Below are 23441 nucleotides of genomic sequence, written 5' to 3'. Positions count from 1 at the left end.
ATTATACGTAACACAGCAAAGCTCACTGCTGCCCAAGAGGACGCATTTAAGTAATATTCCTTGGGAACTTCCCTTCTGTAAAGCACCTCTCCACAGCTTCCCCTTCATTATTGCTGCAAGGAAGACAAGCTTCTTATTAGTTATTTCTTCCCAAAAGTGCAGTACTCTTTAAATCAAACACTAAACACAGTCACCACCATCCGCAGGAAGCAGGAACAATCTTACAAGGTTCTTTGAGGGTCAGGCTGTCGCTGCAAGGCAGGCAAGAAGTAGAGAAAAAAAGGTACAAATAACTGAGTTTTCTGCTGGTAGGCTGAAGAAAAATAAATGAAGTAAAAATAATACATCTCTTTTTGACTTGACACTATTTTTTTTTTTCATTTTCTATCTTGATTGTGAAAAAAATTAAGATTAAAAATAAAGAGGATTGTGGGATAAAAGAAAACATTCTGTTCAAACTAAATTTAATTTCTGGTAGTTTTGGGTGGTTTTTAGCCTTTTGCAAATTGGTTAAATCTGGTCTTAGAATGCTAATTTGAAGGAGAGAGAATGTGTTTCCTGCCAAAAATCTAAGCACACAAAACCATACTTTTCTAGCTCTGTCAAAAAATGCTCCCCTCCTCATTTGAGCATGCTGGCAGGATTCAGTCCAGATTTACAAATGAGCACTGGCACACCTGAAACCATGCTGTGCAACCCTCGCTAACATTTTTCTAGTTTATACCACCGTCTCTCGTATTCTTACGACTGAAAAGACTGTGAAGTAATGGTTGTTGGGTAGGGCATGTTTTCTTGCCTGCTTCATATACTCCAAGGAAGAGAAATAGCGAGTTTTGTCTGGAAAGACTAACAACAAGCCTTCTGCGGCGTGCTTGCTGTTTCATCCCTGCCTTTCTCAGAAGGAAATGACTGAAGAAGAGGACGGTAGAATAAAAATGAGGGAAATTGCAGAGAAGACGACTTTAAGGAAGAAAAATCATAGGTAGTAAGAAAGATGCCGGGTACAGGAGCAAATGTGCTGAAACATCAGCAGGCATAATGGCAAAAATATTTTCCTGCAGCCTGGGGCCGACAGCGATATAAAAAAACATGAAAAGATGGTATGAAAGATTGAACTCGGATTTTAACAATAGTGGCATACAGATGGACCAGTCAGCTTTAAAGGCCACGGAGCTGATGTCATTTTCTGGAGGGACAAACATCTGACAGGTTTCATCAGGACTCACCAGCTGCCAGTAGGGCCAAAACAGGGGCTGTGGGACAACTTCTGACACTGCAAAGACTTCGTGGCCATTTTGTTTCCTTGGCAGAGGTTTCATTATGCACATGCATTCACACAATAGGGTCAGAGCATATCTACCATCCTTCTCTTTTTTTCTGAAGAAAGTGTCACTCCAGCTAACTTCCAAATCCAATTAATGTCCAATTAATATCTGAGAGCTGTAGCACCTGCTGCACCAAGTACATTACAGTGCTCTCAACACAGTCAAAAGCACCCTGGATGCAGGATTTCATGGTGGTGTCGCCAAGGCTGTAACTTCACCCTCAGGCCTGGACACAATGAGGTGGTGATATCCTCCACAAAACCCCACTCTTTCTGTCATACATGGCCAAGCAGATCCACGAGGCCTGATGAATGGACTTTGAGCAGTAGGGTTTATCTGCTCATTCTGCCTGTGTCATCTGAGATGCTTGAGAGCACCGCATGTGGCTTTTCAGGCATTCCTGGAGGACACTGCACTTCTTATTATCCTACAAAAAAAGTTATCCTCTCTTTCAGAGCCTCAAAGCTGGGCTTAGTGGGAGGACCCTCCACTGAAAGTCACAGTGAGTAAATGACATCTTCAGGCATCTTGCACAGTATGTAAAGGCCAGTACTGATGGAAGTAAGAGATAAGACAAACAGGCTAAGGCTGAACGTATGACCTCATGATTAGGGCGATGCAATGTATCCAAGCTGACCTTTTTGCTTCCTTTTACTGCTTGACTCTGGAAGTAACCCACACAGAAGTGCATAATTCAAAAGCACTGGCAAGTTTATTCTCCTGCTCAAGTACGAGGGCATAGTAGGCACCAACAATAAAGTTAAAGTAAATGTCAGGGGGGCAATGAATTGCTGAAGCAGACATTTGTTCTGATCTTCCATCAAGCACGATAACTCTAATGGAAGCTAATAGAGGGTTGTAAAACCTAATACCGTGATGCAAGCAGGCAAACACCCAGCGTACGGTTTGAGCAGAGCAGGAGAAAGAACAGAAGTAATAATCTTTACTTCGCTATAGAGATGTGAATGCAAGCATGGCATTCCCCTACCATCCCTACCAAGGGAATTGTCCTGTCCAGACTGGGGATGCGTAAATCCAGTGCCCAATTTATGAATAAATCAGTCTCCAACTCTAAGGCCAGTGATGATTTCCAACCTCCTTACTCAGGCAGGCACACCAAGTGGTTATTGGTTATTTCATAAGTAATTTAAAATTCTGTTTGCTGTAAGAATTACTGAACGAAAACCCCAACACAAGCCCCTAGGTAAGCCTGTCATGGCTTTCCTCTCAGAAGTCACTCCTGGAAAGGCTTGAGGCAGATCTCCATAGTGGCTGGGCCACACGGTCCCAAGTTCCCAGAAGATTCCCACACAGGCACCAAAACATTAGATCCAGAGCTGTTTGGCAGATCCCCCTAGTCTTTTCATTGACTGGTGAAAGGTCCCCAAAGCTGAACGTAGCTAAATTTCTCCAGAAAAACAATATCCTCCTACCCTTCCCCCTCAATAAATAAATAAATAAATAAAATCATTCCCTGTTGTGGCCTGCTCAGCATTTCTGAAAACCTGGCTCTTCAATTTTAGCCTCTTTTGAAAGCACGTAACAAATTAAATGTGCCTCATTTGTTAGGCAAATGATAGCTGTGGTTTCAAATAAAATAAGCCTAACCTTGATGGAAATTTCATCAGTGCAGGCTATTATTTCCCTCTGCTAATGGCTAACGGCCTAGTCATCTTCACCGAGCAGCAAGAGGTCTCCCAGCTGCCTGGGTGAATTATGGCTAGAGTAAGTAATATTAACCCCTCCAGGATAAGTACGTGGGTCATAAAACAAGAGTTGCACAGCTGCTAATGGCAGCAAAGGCAGTCTTTATTAATCAGCTAGCCTTAGCATATGGCAGGAGAGCTGCCCAACCTCCTGTGTGGGACAAAAGCACCGGGAAGGACCAGGGGCTTCATAACGGCTGTGCTGTACCACAGCAGCCCCACATTAATTGATGTCTCCCCCTGTTTTTGGGGAGGTATGGGTATAAATACAGACGAAGTTGATTGGGGGTAGTCAGTCACAGATTGCCGAGCCTCAAATAAGATGGGGGACGGGGAGGAGAAAGACAGACAGCCCCATCTGTAGGGTCATCCCATCCTGTTCACCAGTGAGCACAAGCTCTCCCAGAGCGCAGCACGGCTAGCCTGCAGTACTGGGAATCTCTTGCTCCAGCTAAAGGAGTGAATAAATCCACACAAATTGCTATAATAAGGATTCAGCCCACAGATTCTATGGCGTAAACACACATCTGGTCTCTGTTTGTAATGAAATCAGCTGAAAGCACCACTGTGCATTAATAACAAAAATGTTCAACATATTGCTACCAAATAAGCTCTGCTTGTCTTGAACTTCCATTGTCACATGTTAATGCACTTTTAACACTGATAAATGATGAAATGCTACAAAACATTCATCAAGGGACTTAAAAGTCAAAAGATATGCATTACTGCAGCATTGTTTTCTATTCCACCACTCCTTTTACAATTTGGGAAGAAGTTAAAAACGGAAAGTCAGTAGCGCAATACAAACATTTCATACTGAGCCTGCCTTTCTTTGGTAAAGATTTCTCAGCTACAGTGTTTATCCTGTGCTTGCATGGCAAGAGAAAATCCTTAGGGATGCATGAAAGGGAAAGTTTCCTTTTGCATTAAGTCGGCACTTTCCATATGTCCATCTGCCTCCTCCCCTCTCTTCCTCCTTTTCTTGCCACAAACAAGAACTATCATTCATTCCAGTTTAATTCCACTCTCCAGCCCCTTTCTTTTTCCTTCCCTCACCCTCTTTACTTTAATTTCCATCACATTTTTACAGTCTTTTTTTTTTCTCCGTGCAATACTTAGCTACTACACACGGCCCATGCTTTAAGCGTGATTGTTGGTGACTTTGGGGCCTCTGCTGTGGAAACAACCAGGGAGCTGAGGAAGGTCACTGCACAGACTTGGCGTGGTCAACATGTGGAGAAGGTTTTACCTTCTGAGTGATGTGGTTGATCCAGGGAGAAGAGCAGTTGCTGAGGTCTGGTCCTTGGGGCTCCCAGATCCCATCCGGTGCAAGACACCGGAAAGTTGCAACACCTGGAACAGGAAAGGCACCGTGTTCAGTATTATCAGCCGAATTTCCCCCACAGGACTCCATCTCACAGGCTTCATGTCATACCAACAGAAACATCATGCAAAGCCTGGGAGCTTACTAGTGCTTAGGACCTCAGTAGGATGCCTCTGACTAGTCTCAGTGCTCTAATCTCCCATCACCTTATTGCTTACGGCTCTAAGGCATAAAAGACTAATGAAGTAGTGCAGGGATATCATTTCCATTTCACCTAACGGAGACTATGGACAGACGTCTTTGCCTCAGGCCTGACAGGAAAGCTCCCAGGGAGTAAGAAACTGAAGTTGGATCTCAACCATTGAGCCAGCATCCCAAGTGCTGGGCTGGCCGTTCTGCCTGCTCTGCCCCGCTGTTGGTGCCTCAGTATCAGACCCCGAGCTTTGACTTCCTTGCCCCCCACTGCTTTATGAAGGTTTTACTGCTCTGAATCATCATTAAACCATTTGGGTGGAACCACGCAAAAGTTTAAATGCTAAAAAGCTAAGATGTAATGCTGGGCTTTACCATCCACCCCTGACCATTAAGAAGGACTTTAGAGGAAAGTTTTGTTTGGCAAATACTTCCCAGATCCCTGCTGCAAAAGACAGTAAAGAGTCTCTGGCCCTTCCAGACAAAGAGAATCGCATCCAAAATGATGCAGTTAAAGAACTTTAAAAAGCAAGAAAGCCAGTACATAGATTAAAGACTCTGCATCCTATAAAGTGCTCTACCCTGCAGAGCTAAACTTTTCAACGGGGGAGTGAATTACATACTAGGTCTGATAGTAGCGCCGATTAAAAACAGTGAGGGTTTGCTGATGCCTTCAAAGGGAGTGGGAAGAGGCCCACTGCTAATATACCATGGCTTTTAACAAATCACATGAATCACTGAAATTAGAGACTGGAAAGGCTTATTGCCTACACCAGACCATCCCCTGTCAACAAGTTGGGTTTGTTCTTTTTTTTTTTTTCTTAGCTATTTCCATCCAATCCTTTGCTCTTCTGCTTAGAAAATAGCTCCCTGCATCCAGCCTTCATTTTCCCTTTTTACCATTTCTTTCCCTTTTCACAGCTTCAGTTCAGACTACCCTTTCCTCTCTCTGGGAACCACATGATACCTTTTGCACACCTAATTTTACCAAGCGGGGCTGAGAAAGATGGTAAAAATGTTTTTTACCTACTCTCACCATTGATGTCTTTCCATGCCTCTCATACTTGACGTACATTTTATCAGCCTGACTTCACTGAATGCAAGAGAGTCAGAATTTGTATACACAGGTGTGAATGGCTCTCCAGGGCAATAGAGTGAAGAATTAATAGAGCCTCCTCTGCAAGCCAGATCCCTCCAGCCCTTATTTTCAGGCAATTTCCTCCACCTTCCGATTTCTTCTTGGCAAGCTGGTTCTCAGGTCTGGACACCAAGACTAGCTTGAAAAATAAACTCTTTCTCAAAAACTGCATTTGTTAAAACACAGTAAACTAAACCATATGTCAAAGCCCATTATTCAGTCCATTGTGTTTTAATTTGGAGAGAAAATCTCCAAAAGCAACCTTTCGGGAGAAAACAACTGAGGGAAGAGTAGAAGAAAAGGAACAAAACCCAATAAACCATAAACCATTTTGAAAGAGGTGGCTTTGTTTTCTCCCTGCTTTCCCTGTTGATTGCACCGGATGCTGGCTGCAGTTTGAAAAATCACTCATGGTGGTTCAGGAGTACTATCTGGGAACACCTGTGCTTGGAAAGGCCAGCCACTGCCTTTGAAATGCAAACAGTGAAGCAGAGAGCTTCATCAAGATGTATGTTTTGTTGATTTTTTTTTTTTAGCCAAATAAGTGAAGTGTTAGCCATCAACACACCAGTCAGTGAGCCCAGAAGCTACAAATACAGCCAGAGCAGGGATAATGGGTGTACTGTATACAGCTTGTGGAGGCAGGATTTCTTACAACACATCAAGCTCAACCCCAAAAGGTTATTAGCTTCTCCTTTCCTTCAGCCAGAGCTTGGGATGCCAAAGATCCTGCACAATGTGCTCAGCACATTGAGGCTTCAGCCAGACCAGCTGTCTGCCATACTTCTCCAAGGTAGTATAGACCTGACAAAGGGCAGCAGCGTAATCCACTGATGAAAATGTGTATGCCACGGGAGCCTGTGGTCAGGCCACCTCTTGACTTACCTATCGAGCCCATGGGACACGGTTGCTTTGCCACCTGCCCCTGCCGGGTACGAGACCACATAATATCACGAGCTTCCATGGGGTCGCAGCTCTCTGCACCCACTGGGGGCAGCTGGGAGGAGGCAGGCGGCAGGTGTGTGGTCATTTCGTCGGGGACGTCAGCCATGGGCGACGGCGTGCTGGTGCTCCTGTTCCTCCTGCCCAAGGCGGAGGTGGTGGTGGGGCGGCCGGTGCTGCTGGTGGCCATCCGCGGCGTGGTGCTGGCAGTGGTGCTCCCCGGGCCCAGTGCCCCTGACGTGGATACTCCTGAAACAAAGCCAAAGCTGGTTAAAGAGAGGGAGAAAAAAAGGCAGATGGAGTGGATTCAGTCCCGAGGATGTCCCCTCTGCCTACCACTCAAAGCAGCCTGCAGGGTGTAGCAGGAGCTACAGCTAGTGTGGTGCTTGCTGCCTTTAAGAGAGATGCTCAAACTCACAGTTAGGAAAGCACACAGGGGGGTAATGACCACTGGAGCACATCTGATTTTCCAAAAGCACTAGCATCTGATGAAAATAAAGCAGCATTTTATGCCCTCCCCATTTTTCTTTCTGGCATTTTAATGTACAATCTTATTTTCCATCTTTTAGGGAGCACCTAGCACAGAAGTGCTTTTAATTTTTTAGTGTTTCTGAAGACCCAGCTGGTTTGGACAAGAAAACATTTTCCATGGTATAATAAAAAAAAAAAACAACAACCTGCACCACAAACCCATCCCCCCCCAAAATGAAGCACACGGAGGGATGAATACAGGGGTGCTCTCTGAAGCAAGTCCCTCATTTTCTCTCTCGTGTCTTGCTGCCTCATCGCAACAGCAGTGCTCAACTCAAGCTGATGGCCACGCAGCAGGCACAAAAGCACACATCAGCCCAGCCAAATCCTCAAGAGTTTAATCCTCAAAAGGCTATTTCACTTACAACTAATGGTGGGCAGTCATGCAGCAAGAGGTGGCGAACTTCTTTTAGAAATGCATTAACCCATCCTACATCCTGCCAGAGCTGCGCTAAGTGTGGTAAATATTGAATGATGTCCACCTTCTAATTACCTTGTTTTGCCTCCTGTTTAGACTGAGTTTTTTGCACTGACTGCAGCTTCACGTGTCTTCTTTGTGGCTTGACCTGAAATCTCAGGTCTGGAAGCCGAGGCTGGCTACCTCCACCACCCCCGCCATGCCCCGAAGTGCAGAGGCTTGTGCAGAAGTCTGCTTTTCCCCCGTTCCAAAGATAAGCATCCTCCTGCTTCTCTCAACATAACGCTTCTACTCTAGTCAATAAGAGATGTTCATGACTGTCCCACCAATCCCCCCAGCAGTACAGACACAACAAGCCAAGGAGGACTTGTCTGTTACCAGTCCCTCTTAAATTCCCATGCCACATCTCCCTAATGTCTCTTCCAGCACCCAAAAATCTTTCAAGGCAATGGTTGTACCATGTCCAGCAACAGGAATTCGAGTTTCTACATTAAAGACAGCCACATGTGAATGCCAGCCTAGCCAGAAATTAAAATTAAATGCAAGAATCACCCTTTCACCCCAAGGAGCAGCCTGGTAACAATTCAGCTGCATGAGCAGGCTCAGACTGCAACCTCCTGAGAGCCAAGACTTTCCTTTCTTTGAGGACTGGCGAAGCAGACCACTTTCAGTATTAATGTAATATTCGTTATTAATGTATAATGATATTGCTGTCACTGGAGTTCAGGTAAACGTTCATTCAAGTCAACCTATTTAAAGCACAGAGATGACTGCCTTTAGTGTGGAACAGGAGATCTTCCATCCTGAAAGCCTTTTTTTTTTTTTTTGTAATTTAAGTAATTACCTTGTGCCAAACCATGGTGCTGTGAGCAGTTCCCATGCCCCAGCATAATCAATAATGTGGCAGCTGAAGTGCATGCTTGCTTTGGGTTTAGATAATTTCAATCCAAGCCTGAGAAACCCTTTCTGCAAAATTTAAAACTAAGTCAGAAGCATCATAAACACAGCTTTCTGAGGCATCAGTGCTTTTGTTCCAGAAAATGTTCCACTTACAAATACCAGCTCCGTGATTTCTAGGAAAACTAGATTATCTTCTCCCCCAGCCTCCAAAAAGGTGAGCAACAGTGCTCACCTTTACACTGGGATATAGGTTAAGCAACGTGATCCAAAACCTAGTCTCCCACCTGAGCCAAGAGGTCGGTGGACAGCAGGACTTCAGGGATCTACTTTTTTTTTTTTTTTTTGCTGCTATTGTAGTATATCAGATGCCTTTGCATCAATTCCTTGCTCTTTGTATTTCTCCCCCTGTTAACATCGGTCATTTGTGGCTCAGCCCCCAGCCTTTGCACAAGTACCCTTGTTTTTAACTTTGCAGGGAGGCACTTCACTCAGATACAGGCCAGCAATGCTCACAGGGACTTTGACTGATTTGGGTTAAGGGCCTTGACTGGAGACTCTACAAGCTGTGCTTGTCAGCACGGGAGGCTGTGGTTTCTGCATGTGCACTTGCACACACACACATGGGATGCTCAAAGTTTTGGGAAATGTCGACATTTCAGCAATCACAGAACTCACTGATCAGACTTTCCAGCCTTCTCATGCCACCTCCCTTCCACTAAGAGCCTTGGGTTTGAACGAATTCCAAAAAATACAAAGCCAAATTCTGCAGACATTGACAGATATCTCCTAGGTCCCGCTCAAAGCTGTGCTACATCACGAAGCGGCACATGATTTCCATCTGATGTTGCAGGGAGGACAGAAATTTGTAGAGAACTTAAACAAAAATTGTCTGTTTTTACCACGGCAGGTCTTGCCATGAGTACATATTTTATGTCTTCATAATAACAATCAGACTGATAAATAACAACCTGCAGCTCTTCTCCCATTTAGTCATGCAGTAAGAAGTTACTTTCCATTTGCAAAATGAGCTACACCATACACTACAGGCACAGAAGTACCAAGTAGAAATAGCGGATGCAGTTTTAAGGGCAAAACTGGTAAAACACCCTTAAAATCATTCTTAGAGTCATTTGCAAGCAGATAGAAACAAATTTTCAGCAGCCAACAGAGAAGAGTAATTACTAGCTGAAACTTAAAAGACAACTTTTTTTTTTTTTTTCTGTAAAAGTTCCTGAAAATGAGTTGTATTGAGCCCTAATTAGGCCATGGAAGAGGCAGCAAAGTGCCTAGGCACCCAGGAGCTCCCCTTGACCTGCTCGCAGGGGTACTGCATTTCTGAGCCTAGTTTTCACTGATGATTATTGAATATCTTGTGGCATGTTGCTTCTGGAATAGTCCTGGCAAGTTTACTGTGTCAGCTATGCACAAGGGACTTACTGGTATTTTCCTTCAGCCATTAAAAAAAAAAAAAAAAAAAAAAGGTTTTATCTTTCAACACCCCTTGGCATTGGTGCCAAAATCTCTTTGAGGGCTTGTTCTTCTAATTTTTTCCTTCTTCAGCTGGGCTTTCTCTCTGTAAAAATACACATCTCTGCCATTTACATAGCATACATTATAAAAAGATACAAAAGAGTCGACCTGAAGTGGTCTAATGGAGTGAGATGGATGGGATAGCACTGGGTTCAGCTCAGAGGTCTGGTTATTCAACAGCTCAACTTGGTAACGAGCCCCAATGAGCATGACGAACGCACTAAACACCACCCGGTTTCAGAGGCCCCGCCACTTGCTGATGTTGCTCACACAACTATGTGCTTTAAAACAAAGTTAATTGGTTAGAAGGGAAGGAACAAGAGATCAGCATCATTTACATATAAATGATTCTCAAATCCAAGCAAAACCACGCAAAGACTGCAACCTGTGCAAAATTACCTAAGCGCAGACCAGAGATCAAACCTCCAGATTATCTCAGGCTGCCAACAAACTGCAATTTTTTAACTTGGAGAAAACCAGCACTGCTTGAGGTCACGTTAATAGAAGAACTCTTCCTAAAATACTTCGTAGTAAAGTCCTTGCCTATAGACAAGTGGTGACCTTTAAAAATCATCCACACTGTTACAAACAGGAATGTATAGTCTCGATTATTTTAATTTTACTGCTTGCTTTCACCATGTTTTGCCATATCAAGAGTTTAAAAACATGTTTTAGGCAAGAATCGGTTTTTACTCCTACACTCAAATCCCAAACATTCATGAGACTTTACAAAACTCGATCCCACGAAGCACCGCCCCCAGCACAGTGCTGGGACAGGTATTTTCACAGTGCTCCTAAGAAAGCAAAGTGTGGTTGTGGAAACATCTCTTTCCCAGAAACACCCCGAAGTGATACTTCTCTTTTTTCTCCCCTGCGCTATCCAGAGAGCTGGCACTAAGAGCAGAAGACTAAGTTTTGCCATCAGTCAGACCAGAGTGGCAGCTATAAAAAAAAGCATTTCCAGTTCCACAGAGGAGTAATTGCAATTCCCAGAGGAACCTCTCTCTATTCCCTGCACATTTACTGGCGAGAAAAAGAAATGGCCAATCTTTTCCCCTCTTTCCTTTTTCCTGTACACAGAACTCAGCCTCCTGGTGGAGGAATTTTGCATGGCCAGGGGAAAATCATGGGAGGAATTTGCTCAGAGGAAAAAAAAAAATCTCTCTATATAAATGAAATTCTCTTTCTTTTCTCTCTCCGTTTCCTTCTTTTCTTCTTTCCTGGCCTAAAATGACAAGCGCACAACCAACCAGCACTTCATATTGGCCACTAGGAAAATCCAGCACAGATGCCTTGCTTTCTACTCTGTTCACATCTTCCTGGTGCTCTCAGCCATGGGTGACTGGTCTTTGAATACCGTTTTCCTATCACAAAAGATTGTGCAAAGCGGTCTTGATTGCAGGCAAGAGTATTTGCCATCACTACCAAGCTTCCTTTTTTCTGTTTTTTTTTTTTTTTTATCTTTTTGCACCGAAGTATCCAGCCTATAACCAGCTCATGTAGTTGGAAGGAGAGACCACACTTGACATTTCGTGAGCAAGGTCCAAGCAAGCCCTGATGACTTCACTCTCCTGCGGGTTTTGCGTTCCCCAGCCTGACGCTGGAGCAGATGTGTTGGGGCACCGGTGGCCAAGAGCCCCCGCTTGCTCCCTGCGCTGCACATGGTGCATGCCAAGCCACTCGCTGGCAGCTCTCAAGCAACTGAGGTACAACTAATCCAAGGGGTTCAACTTTTGGGGGAGGATAAAGCAATCCAGCTACCCTCTTGAGCATGTCCAGGCTGCGTTCACAATTATTTATGCACGTTAACTGCTGCACAAAGACAAACATAGCATGGCTGATTTCTGAAAGGCTGCACAAACCACAAAACCTGAATGTCTCCCATCTCCTTTAACTAATTTTGTCCTTGTATTTGGCAAATGCATCATTTGCTTACATCAGTCCACTTCTTTTTTTCATTTCTTCTTCTGAACAATGGTGCAAATTGTATTTAAATAGCAATAAGAAGACTGAGGCATGTCTTGAAAGAAGAAGCCCAAACCTAATGCAGTTGGAGGATTATACCACAGCTGTTTTTCCCTTCCCTGGCACATAAATGCATCTCCTGGGAATTAGTTTTCTACAGGCATTTTCAAACGCACTTCAGAATATTTTCTGAAAGTCACTAGAAAAAAATATTATTTGAAAATAAATATAGTCCCATTTTTTTCCACACACTGGTGTTCTGCAATGTTACACCAAGCCCATGCCTCAGAAGACATCACCCCGCAAAACCATCTCAGACTGGATGTCCAGTGGAAGACCAAAGGCCACACATCAGCGCCACGCAGGAGCTGCAGCATGAAGAATCAACAACGCCAGATTAGCCTGAAATTATGTACAGCTCCTTTCATGTGTTTGACAGAAAATATGAATTTATTTTTATTGCAAGTGAAGGCCAAGCAGGCTTCACATCAAATGTCTGAACAGCTCTCACCTGTACTCACACACACAGTGAACAGCTTGTGTAAGCTAGGCCAGAATCATATGTGAACATAAAAGTTCACACACTGTTGTGTGTGAACAACTTCAGAGGGTTCTTTTTTTTTTTTGGTTGTTGGAGTTTTATTGACTGAGACTGATGAAAAGCTCACAAAAACTATTTGTGGGAAGAAAGATTAGATATATGATGGTCCTAAAGTGTTCAGCATGTCATGTCGTCTTGTACAACATGACTTCATGTAGTCCTGGACCCTGGGAAAGTTGTATAAAGTATGAGTGCATACTTACAGATACATAGTTCTTTTTTTCCTCACCTTTACCTAACATCTGGGATAGCAGAAAGGAGAGAAGAAAGGTGCGTTTCCGCATCTGAGAGGAGAAAGGTCCATTTCGCTGTGGACTGCTGCCAAGTGGAAACATCCTTTCTGGATTTTTTTTTCCTACCTCACCTAGCAGGGGACCGTGATTTGTGCTCAAGGCTACTCTGCCCACATGTAACAACTCTGCTGAGCCTGGATGGATGCTGCGATGGATATGGGCCAGATGTTGAGTGAGTTCCCAGCACTAGGGAGAAACTTTCTGCTGTGGTCCAAGATCTGGTGAAAACTCAGCTGTTTCTCTGCACTCAAGCTGGAATCACTTAACACACTGTTTTGTTTTTTTTTCCTCTGGATCTCCATTTGAGAGCTTAAAATTAACCCAAAAGACAAAGAACGAGAACTCGAGTGTGCAAAATTTTCACAACAGGTTCAAATCCAGTCAATCTGCCCAAACTCATCCCTTCTCACTGCACCACAAATATCAGCAAGGAAAATTAAAAGCAACCACCACACGGGACCAATTTCCAACAGGCAAAAACCCATCTCTGTCCAAGCCCTTTTGAATCAAAACTTCACATTTCTGACAGTGATCAACTGCTCACTACATACACCGAATTGGTATGGAAAGGTCAAGTTTTGTGGAAAGCGGTCTAGTTATTATTGTAAAAATTCCACATTTTGCCTGAAAAAAAAATGAATCCAAACAACTAACCTTTTTTTTCTTCTTTTTTGGTGAGGTATCCACTTTTATGAGTCTCCTCCCTCCCAGAAAAGTGTGTGTGGGTTGGGGGTGAGTGCTTAATACCATTCTGGCTCCCAGCAGCTCTTGGTGTCAGATCCCCAGTTTAGTTGTCATTTGAGTAAAATAAGCTACTTTTCATTTTCTTCTTTCTCTTGGACCCATTCTTATCCAAGGAATTATGGGATCCTGCTTAAAATGAGTAACTTCAGAGACATCAGATAACATTTTACCTGTCACTGGCAGGGGGCTAGAGCACAGCAGCATACCTAGTAAGGACAGGAAATTCAGTGCTACAGCACATGAGCATCGGCTGCTGTCTCCACCACGGTCCTCTTCTGTCAGTCTCAGTGGCCAAAGACAGTACTTAGCCCTGTTTTTCTACCCAGGATCTCTGTCAAATCCACCTTTGCAAATCTCTCATACCCTTCAGTCCACATCCAGTGAGGGCACTGATGCCATATTGCTATTTCCAGACTTTGCAACTGATTCTGATTCAACCAGGAAGAAATTTAACTGGACCGTCATGTATAAGACATAAAGAACTAGCATTTTTTTCAACATCGTTCTGCAATGCTTTTAGAAACCTTGATGAACTATGCCCATAGGATGCCTGGTAAACAGGAAAAGATTACAGAAGAGCAGATCTAATAGACAGTACATCAGGATTTATTACAAATGGACTAATCAAATAGGTTTGAGAGTTCAGTTCAAGAGCTATTTTTAGGCAATCTAGGTTTATATCGCTCTAGTTCTCAAAACCACTGTCAGATATGGTTGCTTTTATTTTGAATTCATGGACTTTAACATATAAAATCTGACTACTATTTTTTTATAATCCACATGCTATTTCATACAGGGGGAAAAAAGCACAAAATCCCTTTTTAAGGACACACCAGCTGCATATTATTACTGAATGTATGGAGTGAACTTCTAACCTCCACAACAATCTCTGTCCCCTGGCATGATTTACATCCATCAGAGCCAGTGGTGCAGATCTTATGTACTGTCTCTCAACCTGAATCCTTCAAACTCTATTAAAGAGAAACCCAGTAGGAATTCCCCTGTATCCCATTGTTAGAGGAATCGCTTTTGATTTCAATAGCAGGTGCTGTCAGTTTTTCATTCAGACCATGCTAGAGCACAGACACGTGAGCACTGTGCTTACAGCTTCAGGAGTTTCACTGGAGGCTGACATTTTAAGTTTTTTTTTTTTTCTTTTTAATTAAACCATGTATATGTTTTATTCGTGCGAGCTGAAATGCACCTTTAGATTTCTATGCAAAACAAGCACGTGTGTAGCTGCTAAGGGGGAAAATAATTTTTCCTGTCCATTTGGCGACGGATGTAACTTTATCTTTTGTATATTTCCTGCTTTTTACCTACACTTCTGCATCTTTAATCAAAGAACTTGCAAGCCTTCTGCAGAGTCAGTGCCAGATGGAGCCAGTCCTTCTCCAGCAGTTCTCCACCTCTGCATTCGCAATGAATGGAAGCAAGTGCAAGAGCCCTAAAATGACTTATTCATGCCCCAGCATTTTCTGACCTACCCAATCAACACGACAAGTGCTTCCAGGTGCCAACGGCACTCAGCTTATATTGCTGTCTGAAATGTTTCTTCAGTGCAAGCTCAGGCACAACTTTAATACGAGCAAACTATCATCTTCAAGTAGTCTCTGCTCATCTGTGTGTGTAATATCTCCAATCTCGATGCTAGGCCGCAAGATGGCCAATTGCATTCAGATAAATGCCTTGGACTCCTTTAAACATATCATAATCTGCCTGTGAAATGGCTGGATAGTTACTTTCCAATTTGTGAAATGGTTCAAAGACTGTAAATAAAAAAGAAATTGGACAGCTTTCAAAAGTACAGATTAGAGTTTTCAATTCTCAGTGATACAGTGCTTCCCAGCTACACTCCTGTGATCTCCATATTAATATTTAAAACCTGATTGTGTTGTGCTCTTATCTTGAACAAGAGAGCAGAGTACAACCAAACCCAAGCAGACGATGTGCTGAAACAACAAGACAGCAACTCCCCAGCCCTGCAGCACGCACTTGTGCAAGAGGCATGGGTGGAGAGGTGGGTGGGAGCCTTCTGGCCTCCCTTCCTCCCATCTGATTTGGCATATTAAAATTACAAAGGCTGCTTTTTGTATTTACTGGGCATCTCCCCTTACACTATGTGCACCATCCCTCAATCCCAGCTGCTCTGAGGCTCGGGATTTGAGTCTCTCTCAGGTTTGCATGTCATTGTTGAGCATCCAAATGAGCCCTGATGCCCAGCGTTTTAAGTGCAAACATACTCCATGGGTGGGCTGGTCAACTGAAATAAAAAAAAAATAAAAAAGGGAAATAGAATCCCAAAATACAAAAGGTAGATTTAGGGCTGCTTATGCCCTTCTTCATCTAGCCAATTTTAGGACTGACTTTGTCAGTCCTAAATGAACAGGAAGGCTGAAAGCTGGGACTGCCGTCTATACAGTAAATGCTAAACCCATACCGCACTTCTAGCATCCTCTGGAGCAAGGGGAATGATAAACCTGCCAGCAAAAGCTCACCTTTTGTCTTTCACCAAAACTGTCTATTTTCTCCTCCTGCTACAACCCACTGTTTATTTCAAACCTTATTCAGAAAAACCAAATCCTTCTCCAAAGCTGCCAAGTGATTTTTCTCTACAGGGGAATTGCTCTGCTCAGTCTCTGACTGCATTGGCTTCTATGTTACTTATTTATTCCATTTATTCTTGCTCCTGCAAGAAAAACAGCCTGAGCTCTGAGGAGAGCTGATTATTCAAACTAGCAGGAATAGGGAAATGCTGAGAAAGGCTGTCTTGTCTTGTCCTTCAAGTATGCTCTCATGCACCTCAGTGTGGATGTGGGGTGAAGACCTCTCCTGTAAATGACTGCTCCTGAAGAGAGGGTAGGGATGGCCTCAGCTTCTCAGCCACATCTCATTTTGCATTTTATAGTGCAGATTAGGTCAATCCTTTCACCAGACTTGCCAGTTTACCATACAGCACTGGCAGGACAGATAGAAGAAAGGGAGGGAACAAGCTAGCGCTAAACAGAAAAAAATCTTTCATAAAACCAAATTCTAAGAAGCTGACAAAACTCCATTGTGAGAATATCAATATTCAGCTGCTTTAAGAAATAAAGCAGTTTCCCTGACAAACCGTAATACTGTTTAGCTCCTTTCCAAAACTCTTTATTGCTTATGTAGAAACGTCAATATTTTGTAAAGCTCACTTCTAATAGCTGTATTCATGTTGGCTCAGGGATCTGCCTAAACAATGCTTAACTAGAGGACTGATATCTAAATTTGTTTTATAGATATCTGGTGTTCTGCGGAGGGCTTTAACAATGAAAGAGCCATTAATATTATGAAAAACACATTTGCTTTGGCGAAGCAGATTTATAACAAATAATCAAATTGTGCAATACGGGGAGTTTTAAGTTGAAGCAAACTGGGTAACATTTTCATACAAGCATTTGGCACTTAAAGACACAGGCAAAAAAGTACACTATCAAAACCACACTGATGTCCTACCAAGGCTGACACACAAGCATCCCTTACCTGTATTGTGGGAGTATTTTTGTTGAGAGAGGACATTGGGGTGCAGGTAGTGATGCTGAATATGCAGTAATTTGCCCCAGCATCATTTTAAGGAGATGCAGAGATCTCCAGCCTGAAGACTCTGGTGCTGAAGTCATTGTCATGGCTAGTCATCTCTGTTGAAAAGTCACACTGCAAAGCTGAGAGGTTGTAAGGACCAGCATCCAGCTTCAAAGAAGGAGGTTTATCCCTACTTGTTTGACTCAACACCACCAAGGGCTGCCAAGTCTCATCAAGTCAGCTCTGGCCAAGGTGCAGTTTCAAACTCTAACTAGAGGGGGTTGATAACAAGGTGACAATACTTAAGAACAAGGTGGAAAAGCCTTCAACACTGATTTCTAGCTTTACACCTCTCGGCTTTCAGATTATTCTTGCTAATGGCTAGTTCAGACCAGCACACTGCAATGTAAGTTTAGTATTTGTTCTTGTGAAGAGGATGAATATACCCATTGGCCTTGTGGGGCTTTGAATTGGTCCCACAGAAAAGACAGACATCAAAAACCTACCGGAAAGTGAATAGTGGTGTTGAAGTGCACCGTATTTTAGGACAAAGCCATATTCCTGCCTCCCCAGGTTTGGTATCTGGTTTTGCACACAAAGTGCAAAGAAAAGAGAAAAGTGCTAAAGATTAGGCACCCAGAGGAATTACTGGTCCAAACCAGAGCACAAAATCCACAGAGGAACATTAAGATGCTGCTGTGTTAAAGAGGAGATTTTCAATAATGTACTCTTGACCTGGAAGCCTAAACTGCACCTGATCCACCTGGGCTACCAACAAAGGTGTTGTGGATTCCTCCAAGCAGCAGCAGAATAAAAAGTTGGAACTGGTAAAGAAAAGCAGGTAGGACAACACAGGAATGAGAAAAGTAAATGATAGCCTTTAGAGATTTTTAAAACGTGTAAACTCATTGCCATTGTGTAATATATATGCCAGTAGAATTAAGTGCCTGAGTGCAAAGCAGAAATGTGATACTTTGAGCAAAAGAATCATGTCTCTCGTAGGGGAAAAAAACAGATTCATATATTCAACATGTGAAAAAAGAGGAGATGGGAGAGAGAGAGAGAGAAAAGGAAGTCTGACCTGGTCTAATGCACATATCTTAAAAATATAACTACTGTCTAGTTAAATGTGAACGCATTTTTATGTGATTAAAAGACTCAAAAGCATAACAGAAAACCAGGAAAAGAAAGAAAAAAATAAGTAGCCAAGCAATTTGTATCAGATTCTGAAATACAGCAGAGACTCTTTGTTCAGATATTACTGTAAGTATAGGATAAAACTACCGACACAATACAGAGCTAGAGAGCTGCTGTATTCCTCTAGCACAAAGGCTAAAGCTCATTTTATAGCTCTCACAGGCAACATAAAATAAATACACCAATCTAGACTGTGATTATTATCCCCCTCCACCTTCAGCATCAAATACTGAAATATTTTTGTTTTGTAAATATTTCACATCAGACCATTTAGTGCATGTGTTGGGACCTGTAATGCTATTAGCCTTGAGCCTTTCACATTCCATGCATGCATCGAGACGTCTTGTCAATTCATGGGGAAGAAGTATATTAGTTTTTCGAGTCATTGTAGTGCTTTAAAGGTACTAAAACCTCAAAATCCCTAATATTTTACATTATCCAGGCAGAACTCTCATTTTATAATAATGCTAACCCAAAATCTAGCTCACTTATGTCATCAAAAGCAACTCTTCTTCCATTATCTTAAATGTAAATGAGAAAAAGCATACAGCTGAAGCAGACAGAATAATTTATAACAAGAGGAAATCTGTCAGGCCAGGAATGCTAAAAACAGAGCATAATACTGAACTCATTTGGAAATAAATGAAATAACTGAATTTCGAATATGCTGGTCAAGCTTGAGATGGCAAGGGAGCAAGAAGGTCACCTGTGATAGACCCTCTGGTCAGCACTAAGCAAGACAACAAATGTTTAAATCTTCTAAATTAAAAAAAAAAATAAATAAAAAATAAGAGTAGAGCCTGACTGACCATTGATCTGAAACACAGAGATTCTTGGCATGCCAACCTGGAGCCACTCAGCAAAATGGAAATTACAAGTGTAAGTACTGCAGCAGCAACTGGCTTGCCCATTCTGTTCAACTACCACAGGGATTGATTCGGTTCAGAAAAAACACATGACTTTACTTGAAGAGAGAGAAAGGGACAAAGAGGTTTTGATTTAAGAATCTGAATCAGCCAGTCAATGGACAGGAAAAAGTAGCAACCAAAAGCCCAGGACCTGAGGTGTTCTTCGGAGGTGCCTCACTACATTGATGACAACAGGAGCTTACAACATACGGGTTCCTGCAATGCCATCACCTTCACCACACTAAAATCTCCATGCCTGAGACTGCATGTGCCTCAACTATTTGCTCACCTTTCTTTAGATGGTGCTGGGGAGGGCATAAACCTTCTCATGGATGACCAGAAAATCCCAAATTTCATCCAGGGTGGATGATGATCACAGACTGGTGGGCAGAGGCAGGGCAAAACTCAACCCAAACCAGACAACTGGCTGTCCTTATTTCCTTCTCCTGCAGAGGACATCATCCGCCATAGTCCACAACCCGCTCCTGGGAGGTGCTGAGATGTGCCAGGGATTACAGTAAAGCAAGGAGGGCAAGGAATGCTTTGGTCCCCCTGTGTTACAGTATGAGGAAATTGCTAGCTAATGCAATAGAAAGACCCCTTCTCTCGCTCCAGGCTATTCCCCAAAGACTCTCCCTGTGAAAAGTCCAAGGCTCAGACAAGGTATGGGACCGAATGGACCACTTTTCCCATCTGTGCCAAGCCTGGCATGTCCACAGTACATTTCTGAGTACAACATACAACTCTCTAATCCTCTTGGCAGCAGTCACTTGTACAAGGTCAGTCCCCCTGGCCTACAAGATGTTTTTCCAAATTAAACTCTTATTTTCCCTTATTAAACTTCATATTTGAGCTAAAACAGCGACACTGATTCAGTTAAACCACCGCCGTCTCCAGCTTTCGTCGAGAGCAGAGTGCACAGAAATCTCATAGACTCTGAGATGCCTGGGCGAACAGGCTCCAACGAAGCAATGGGTTGTCACAAAGGGAGATGCGACTTTATTTCTTCAACGTGCATCATTTCCAGCTCCGGGGGCAACAATGTGAAATTATGCATCCTAACTGAGACATTTCATGTTCAGTAATAGCAAGGTGCTGCATCCCGTACTGAAGAGATCCAAGAGCATGTCTAAGAGCAGCCTGCCCAGCGTGCTCCAAGCCACCCATACCTCTCAGGGCACGGTGACCCAACATTTATTTGTCACACGGGGCTTTCAGCCCACTGCAAGCTGCTGCTCTCAGTGGAGACAGGGATGCGTGTCCCTGAGAGGAGCTGGTATTCACCGCTGTTCACCACCACTGAGGGAAAGAGGTGGACATAAGGAAAAAACTCACCTCCTGGTCCAGCCAGCTTTTAGAGATGAGCAAGCACCCACCGGATAACAAATCTGATTAATCAGCTTTGGTTGAATATGCTCTAATAGAAAGGAAATGTTAAGCGTGTGCAAAGAAAACCAAATAAAACACATAAGGAAGGAGCTGGGTCTAAAAGCAGGTATTAGATTTCTTTTCTCTGTTACACTCTGAGCAAATATTGTTCAAGGATGTTTGACGACCTGTTTGCCAGCTGAAGCGTGCAGCATTCTGATAACAATATAACAGAAAATTATGTGTCCGTTTCTGTCAAGCCGAGGCAAGTCCAAGCTGTGCTGTTTGCCTACATGAAAAACAAAACCACGGAAGAACTGACCTGGGACAGCGTGAGCGTATTGAAGGAGAAGGGACAGTGCTGGGGAGCAAGGGAAAGAGGGAGCCAAGTGTGTAAAATGAAAACCACGTGCCAGGGCCAACTCAGCTTAACGATTCCTTCCTTGTACAATTAACGTGAAGTTGACCCTTTCTAGGTGGCATGTTTTCCTTTTTGTACTATTGAAATCTTAAAGCCCAGCCTGGCTGGATGAAAGCAGTATGAGCTAGCCAGTGTCACTGAACATTTTTTTCTTTGGAGACAATTTCTCTGCAGGGATCCTCCAAGTGGGAAATGCGGTGTTAGATTGCCTTCATCAGCCAAGAGAAACACTGTGCCGGCGAGGCTGAGCCCTCGCAGATGATAGGATTCCTGCTGAAACTTCAGGCTGACATTCAGAAATCCCCCAATCTCCCTCTTACCCAGATTTCTCTCCCTGCATGCTGAATAAAACTTCATTCATGTGAAACCTGCATTACAGCTCTCTGGGCACGGCGCTGGCTTGCCTCCACCAAAGGGGAACTTAAATCACTATTTTTAGCTCTTTTTCTTATCCCAGGTCAGTTCCAAAACTTACCCCTGCATGCCTCACCTGTCATTGCCTACGAACCACTTCTCCATCTGCCCCTTGAGTAACAAGTTGCACCTTCCAGCTTTATTTCTCCATTGTTTTCCATCTCCTTTGCCTTCCCAGAAGAGCTCCTACTGGCAGACACATCCCGACCTGCAGCTTTCCTCAGCCTCACGCCCAGATCTCAGCTATTTCCTTAACTCCAAAACCAAGGATACTCCCAATGCCAACAGGTTTGGATGTCTCCTTGACCTTGACGTCTGTCCCCCTCCTAAAAGTCCAGTAGCCACAATTTAATTGCACAGTCCAGTAGTCACAATTTAGCACCCTAACTGTTGCCAGGTCCCCCCCTCACCTGTTTGCAGACTCGCAGGGAGTGCTAAGGCTTGGCTGCTTTGATAGAGCACCGAGTTTTAAAAATTGCCCTGCTTTCCCTTAGGGGCAGAAGGGTTCCTGTGCAGAAGGGGAACATATATGGCCTTTCTGCCCAGGACTGCAGATCCCCAGATCTCAAATTCTCCCGACAAACCTCTTCATATTCCAGGTAGGGCTCTAATGAACCGAGGGAAGCCCACCTGAGTACCAAGGGCAAATGACGCTTATAACATCCCAGGCATTTTGCTAACATTTATCATCAGCTTTCCTTCTTCAAAACCCAACACAGCAGGATACAGGGAGGGGAGGAAAAAAGCCTGCTTTCTGGCTGATGTGCTACATCCCAGTGGTATTATTTGCTGAATTACCACTTTGGAGAGCCATCACCAGTAGGGCAGTGCTGAAGTCTGATTGCAAGGTGGAAACAACATTCATTTTCCCACCCTCAGAACCACCAGATGAGCTACCTGCGTTTGTGTGTGTGTTTATATTTCTGTATATACTCTTTTTTTTTTTTCCTCCACAAAACAAATTACAATTAGAGTTAACTGCGTCTGATCAAACAGCGCATGAAAAAGGATGTGACAGAAGATTTTCACTCAAAACACCTGTCTGTGTAACTGGTATCCTTTAAAAGTTTTGTTGTGTGTGTTGTTTTTTTTTTTTAAAGACAAGCTAAACCATAACTGATATTCATAAAGACCTTTGTGATTCAAGCTTCCTTAAGGTAGGTGTGTGAGGTAGGCAAAGACATATTTTTGCCCATAATAACTGAGCTTACAAAAAAAAAGTAAATTACAAGATACTTAATCCTCTAACAACCAAGCTTGAAGCCAAAGGCATCTTTCATAGGCCAGAATGCATTTTGTAGAACAAAACTTCCCAACATAACACACGTGTCAGTGAAATCTCCCTTGCTGCATGCCTCCCTGGCCACTCTGCCATGCAGCACAATGGGACCACAATGAAGCTCTGCTTAAACCTTCCTTCTGGCAGGGCATCCTCACTTTTGTCTTTGAAATATGGGCTCGCTTCACACTGTCCTTGGTGGCCAAGATGAGGTGAGCTGCAGCAGATGCGCAGCTGGCACGTTGCAGGCAAGAGTGATGTGAGGCAATGATTTCAGGAGCACGGCCCGTCATTTGGGCCCTCAGAGGGAGACATGGAGAAGGATTTGTCTTAATGCCTGCCTGCGGAGAAGGTTTAGGTTGCAGTTAGAGCAGCTGGAAATTTATTCCAGCCCAGCGATGCCAGAGGTGGCACAGGGTGTCAGGGAGGAGGAAAGCATCACCCCCCAGAGCGGAGATGCCAGCGCGCATCCAGCAGGTCACGGCAGCCTCTCTCGGGTAAAGCAAAGCCTGTATTTCCCCAAGCCAGGAGGCCAAGGATGAAAATAGCTATAGAGAGTGAAAAAGTACTTCAGACCTTGAAAAGCAGGGCAGCTAGCCAGATGCTGTCCCGAGAACACCAACAAGTTGTGACAGAGATGTGCCGGCAGCGAGAGAAAGAGTCAAGCATACTCTCCTTGGGGAGCTCCTGCTC

At 43.6% G+C, this 23441-nt stretch overlaps 1 protein-coding gene across 1 annotated transcript in view; it reads right to left on the bottom strand.

Moving 5' to 3' along the window:
- ADGRL3 (adhesion G protein-coupled receptor L3) overlaps positions 1-23441 on the bottom strand; it is a 525203-nt gene that overhangs the window by 94301 nt on the left and 407461 nt on the right. Inside the window, 2 exon segments of the mRNA XM_040555050.1 lie at positions 4281-4384; positions 6571-6876. Of these exon segments, the coding sequence (XP_040410984.1) occupies positions 4281-4384; positions 6571-6876 (410 nt within the window).

The sequence above is a fragment of the Cygnus olor genome, chromosome 4, assembly GCF_009769625.2.
Source record: "Cygnus olor isolate bCygOlo1 chromosome 4, bCygOlo1.pri.v2, whole genome shotgun sequence".
Lineage (NCBI taxonomy): Eukaryota > Metazoa > Chordata > Aves > Anseriformes > Anatidae > Cygnus > Cygnus olor.
Note: the sequence above shows the minus strand (reverse complement) of the source record. Positions and strands in the feature narration are given on the sequence as shown.